Source organism: Myodes glareolus, chromosome 7 (assembly GCF_982192425.1).
Source record: "Myodes glareolus chromosome 7, mMyoGla1.1, whole genome shotgun sequence".
Lineage (NCBI taxonomy): Eukaryota > Metazoa > Chordata > Mammalia > Rodentia > Cricetidae > Myodes > Myodes glareolus.
Genome location: NC_142032.1, coordinates 100,107,066 through 100,110,905, shown reverse-complemented (window position 1 = coordinate 100,110,905; position 3,840 = coordinate 100,107,066). Strand labels below are relative to the sequence as shown.

The following is a 3,840-nucleotide window of genomic DNA, read 5'->3' as shown; positions in this document are numbered from 1 at the left end:
TTTTCCTGTGTGTCTTCTGAAAGATGCACACTCTTGTATTTGCATCCTCAAACCCATAAACTAAATCCAACCACATTTCAGTCACTGAAGTGGAAGCTCCCACAGCACCCAGCATGAGAACCTGCTCTTTCATTCATTCTATTTTAAATTTTATTTAAAAAACTATCTTTTCTAGCTCCATCCATTTTCCTGCAATATTCAAAACATTATTTTGAGTGAGGTAACCCAGACACAGAAAGACAGTTATCACATGTACTCATTCACAGGTGGTTTTTAAACATAAAACAAAGAAAGCCAGCCTACAAACCACAATCCCAGAGAACTTAGACAACAATGAGGACACTAAGAGAGACTTACATATATCTAAACTACATGGGAAGTAGAAAAAGACAAGATCTCCTGAGTAAATTGGGAGCATGGGGACTTTCAGGGAGGGTTGAAGGGGTGAGGGGAGAAGCAAGGAAGGGAGCAGAGAAAAATGTAGAGCTCAATAAAACTCAATGAAAAACTATTTTTTCTCATTTTATATGACAAATCCATTTCCCACTCCCTTTCCTCCTCCTGTTCCCTCCACCTTGGGCTCTCGGCCCCCAACCCACACCCCATCCACCCCTCAGAGAGAGGGTAAGGCTCTCCATGGGGAGTCAACAAAGTCTAGCACATTACTTTGAGGCAGGACCAAGGCCCTCTCCCATATTCTAGGCTGAACAAGGTATTACTCCAGAGAGAATGGGTTCCAAAAAGCCAGAACAAGCAGTAGGAATAAATCCTACTCTCTCTGCCAGTGGCCCCACAGTCTGCCCCAGCCATACAACTGTCATCTGCATTCAGAGGACCTAGCTTGGTCCTATGCTGGTTCCCTCAGTCTCTGACCATGTAAACAGATTTACTGGGTGTCCCATCATGGTCTTGGTCTCTTTGCTTGTATTCTCACTCCTCCCTCTCTTCTACTGGACTTTGGGAGCTCAGCCCGATGCTCAGCTGTGATTCTCTGCATCTGCTTCCATTAGTTATGGTCATACATTCTTCTTTCACGATCTTCCTCTTTGAGCACGCAAATCCATCAGTGTGTTTTACAAATGTCTTGTCTGAAGCACAGGATCCACCCTGTAAAAGACAGTTGTCTTCTTTCTTCACAGTGCATCTTCATCAGTACAGCATTAAAAAAGAAGCTTAAGACTTATTGCAAATTCTCTCTCTCTCTCTCTCTCTCTCTCTCTCTGTGTGTGTGTGTGTGTTTGTGTGTGTGTGTGTGTGTGTGTGTGTGTGTATGTATGTAATCGGTATGTAGACATGAGTGCAGGTGCCTGTGGAGGCCAGAAGTCAGATGCCCTGGAGCTGGAATTACAGGTGCTCTGGGCTACGAGGGAGTGAGCACAGAATTCTCAGTACTGCTCTGGAGAGTGGTACTCTTTTGTCACCTCTGAGCCATTTCTCCACTTCCAGTAGTAAATTTTTAATGCATGTATTTTTATTTTTCCCCCTTTCCTCATTCCATTTCATTTTCCCCATCAGATGTGCATTTCCTCCTTTTAAATTGGCCCATTTTAAAGACTTTAATTTAATCACATGCAATTTCTGACTCACATGGTGACCTTTTTTTATAATGTTTACTAATTGATATGAATAGATTCCAAATGAAGTGAAGCCATTGGCAAATAGAATGGGCAATGAGTACTTAGTCTATAGGCATTTCTTCATCTTGGAAATAGGAAGTGCTTCCATGAGGAATGCTGATCTGTCACCAACATTCTGCACTGGAATGGGACTGTTCCCTTTCTTAAATGATTCTGAAAGAATCTCTCTCCTCAGGCAGCAGGTCCCACAGAGGCCATGAACAACCTAAGCTGTTACAACTCAATTTCCTTCATCCTTGTTGGGATACCTGGGTTGGAAAAGTTCCACATCTGGATCGGGATTCCCTTCTGTGTCGTCTATGCTGTGGCCATTGTAGGCAACTGCATCCTCCTCTACCTGATTGCCGTGGAGCAGAGCCTCCATGAGCCCATGTTTATACTCCTGTCCATGCTGGCCAGCACAGACCTCATCTTGTCCACTGCCACAGTACCCAAACTGCTGGGGAACCTCTGGTTTGGCTCCAAAGAGATTACCTTCTCTGCTTGTCTCACTCAGATGTTTTTTCTGCACTTGAGCTCTGTAGTAGACTCGGCTATCCTGTTAGCCATGGCATTTGATCGCTACGTGGCTATCTGCTTGCCCTTGAGGTACAACACCATCCTGACTCGACAGGTCATTGTCAAGATCATGGTGAGCATCATTGTGAGGAGCTTCGTAGCCATTTTTCCAGGTGTTTTCCTGATGAAGCGGTTGCCATTTTGCAAGACACGTGTTGTCCCTCACACATATTGTGAGCATATAGGTGTTGCCAGGCTTTCCACTGCAGACATCTCTATCAACATCTGGTATGGGTTTGCTGTTCCCCTCATGATTGTTGTCTCTGATGTCATCCTGATTGCTGTATCCTACATCTTCATTCTCAGGGCAGTTTTCCTGCTCTCCTCCCAGGGTGCCCGCCAAAAGGCCTTGAGCACATGTGGGTCCCATGTCTGTGTCATCCTCATGTTCTACACACCGGGCTTCTTCTCCATCCTTGCTCACCGTTTTGGACACAGTGTCCCTCGTAATGTTCTCGTCTTATTTGCCAACCTCTATGTGGTCATCCCTCCTGCTCTAAATCCAGTTGTTTATGGAGTGAAGACCAAGAAGATCCAGGACAGATTCCTTCTTCTCTTCTCTTTTGAAAAGACACAATGAGTGGGCTCTGAAAACTAAAGTTGGCAACATTGATTTGGTGAAACTTTTATCTCCTATTTATCTGAAATGTGATTGATCATTCTATCCATGTACAATGAACAGGTGAAGAGAAGAGGAAAGAGACCTACCAGCCCTGTGGAAAAATCAAGGTCTCTTTCGCTTTAGCTCATACACTTTGATGGATATAGTTGATGATCTCTGAATAAATTGAGCAACACCACAACTGAGGTTTACATTTCTTACTGATAGATAATTTAAGGATTTGCATTTCCTATCACTCTTGAGTTTCCTAGCTTCTGAACGAGGGCAGTATACTGTGCTTTTCCTGTCAAGGACTATTTTAATCTTTTTTGGTATAATCAATAAATTTTTTGCTTACATTCTTCTTTATGTTTTCTTTACTTTTTAAAAAAATGAATGAAAAAGACAGGCATCTCACTTTAATTCCATTTTCCCTGCCCTTATTGTATTAAATAGAGTTGTTACTCTTTCATTCCTAATTTTCTTAATTGCATGTTTGAAGAAAAATCATTTTTTGTGACTTATTGTGTTTTTTAGTCGTACTATATCTAATTAAAATAATTTGAAAGAGTAATGGCAGTTAGTTTAGTATACAGATGAGACTAAAGAGTTATATAGATTATAGTATATATTAATAGACATAGTATGCATAATGTGGTTTCTGTAATTCTGAACTCTGAAAAATATATAAAATAATCTTGTAAATTCATACACACAGATTATTAATCCTTCAAAGTTAATTTCTTTAAATTTGATTTAGAGACTGAGAACCAGGTTTTATGTAAGTACTCCTTTTTAAGCTACCAGAGCTCCAGACCCTCCCTTTATAAAATGTGCATCTCCTCTGGTTTCCTTTATAAATGGCACTACCAAGAGCAAGCATATTAAAGGAGAAACTGCTTGCATGTATTCTGCCCCCTCATGTTGCCGTGTAGCAAAAATAACTCAGCATTTGAATTGAACATTTGAGTTTTAATTGCTCATAAGTCATTCTGATGGAGGTGTTATTGTGCGTGTGTGTATGTGTGTGCATGTGTATGAGTG

General features: G+C 41.4%; 1 protein-coding gene across 1 annotated transcript; it reads left to right on the top strand.

The window, feature by feature from the left end:
* Positions 1-1,833: 1,833 nt before the first annotated feature.
* LOC146893396 (olfactory receptor 52H1-like) lies at positions 1,834-2,775 on the top strand. The gene has a single exon (XM_087907696.1). The coding sequence runs from the start codon at positions 1,834-1,836 to the stop codon at positions 2,773-2,775; it is 942 nt and encodes a 313-aa protein (XP_087763822.1).
* Positions 2,776-3,840: the final 1,065 nt, after the last annotated feature.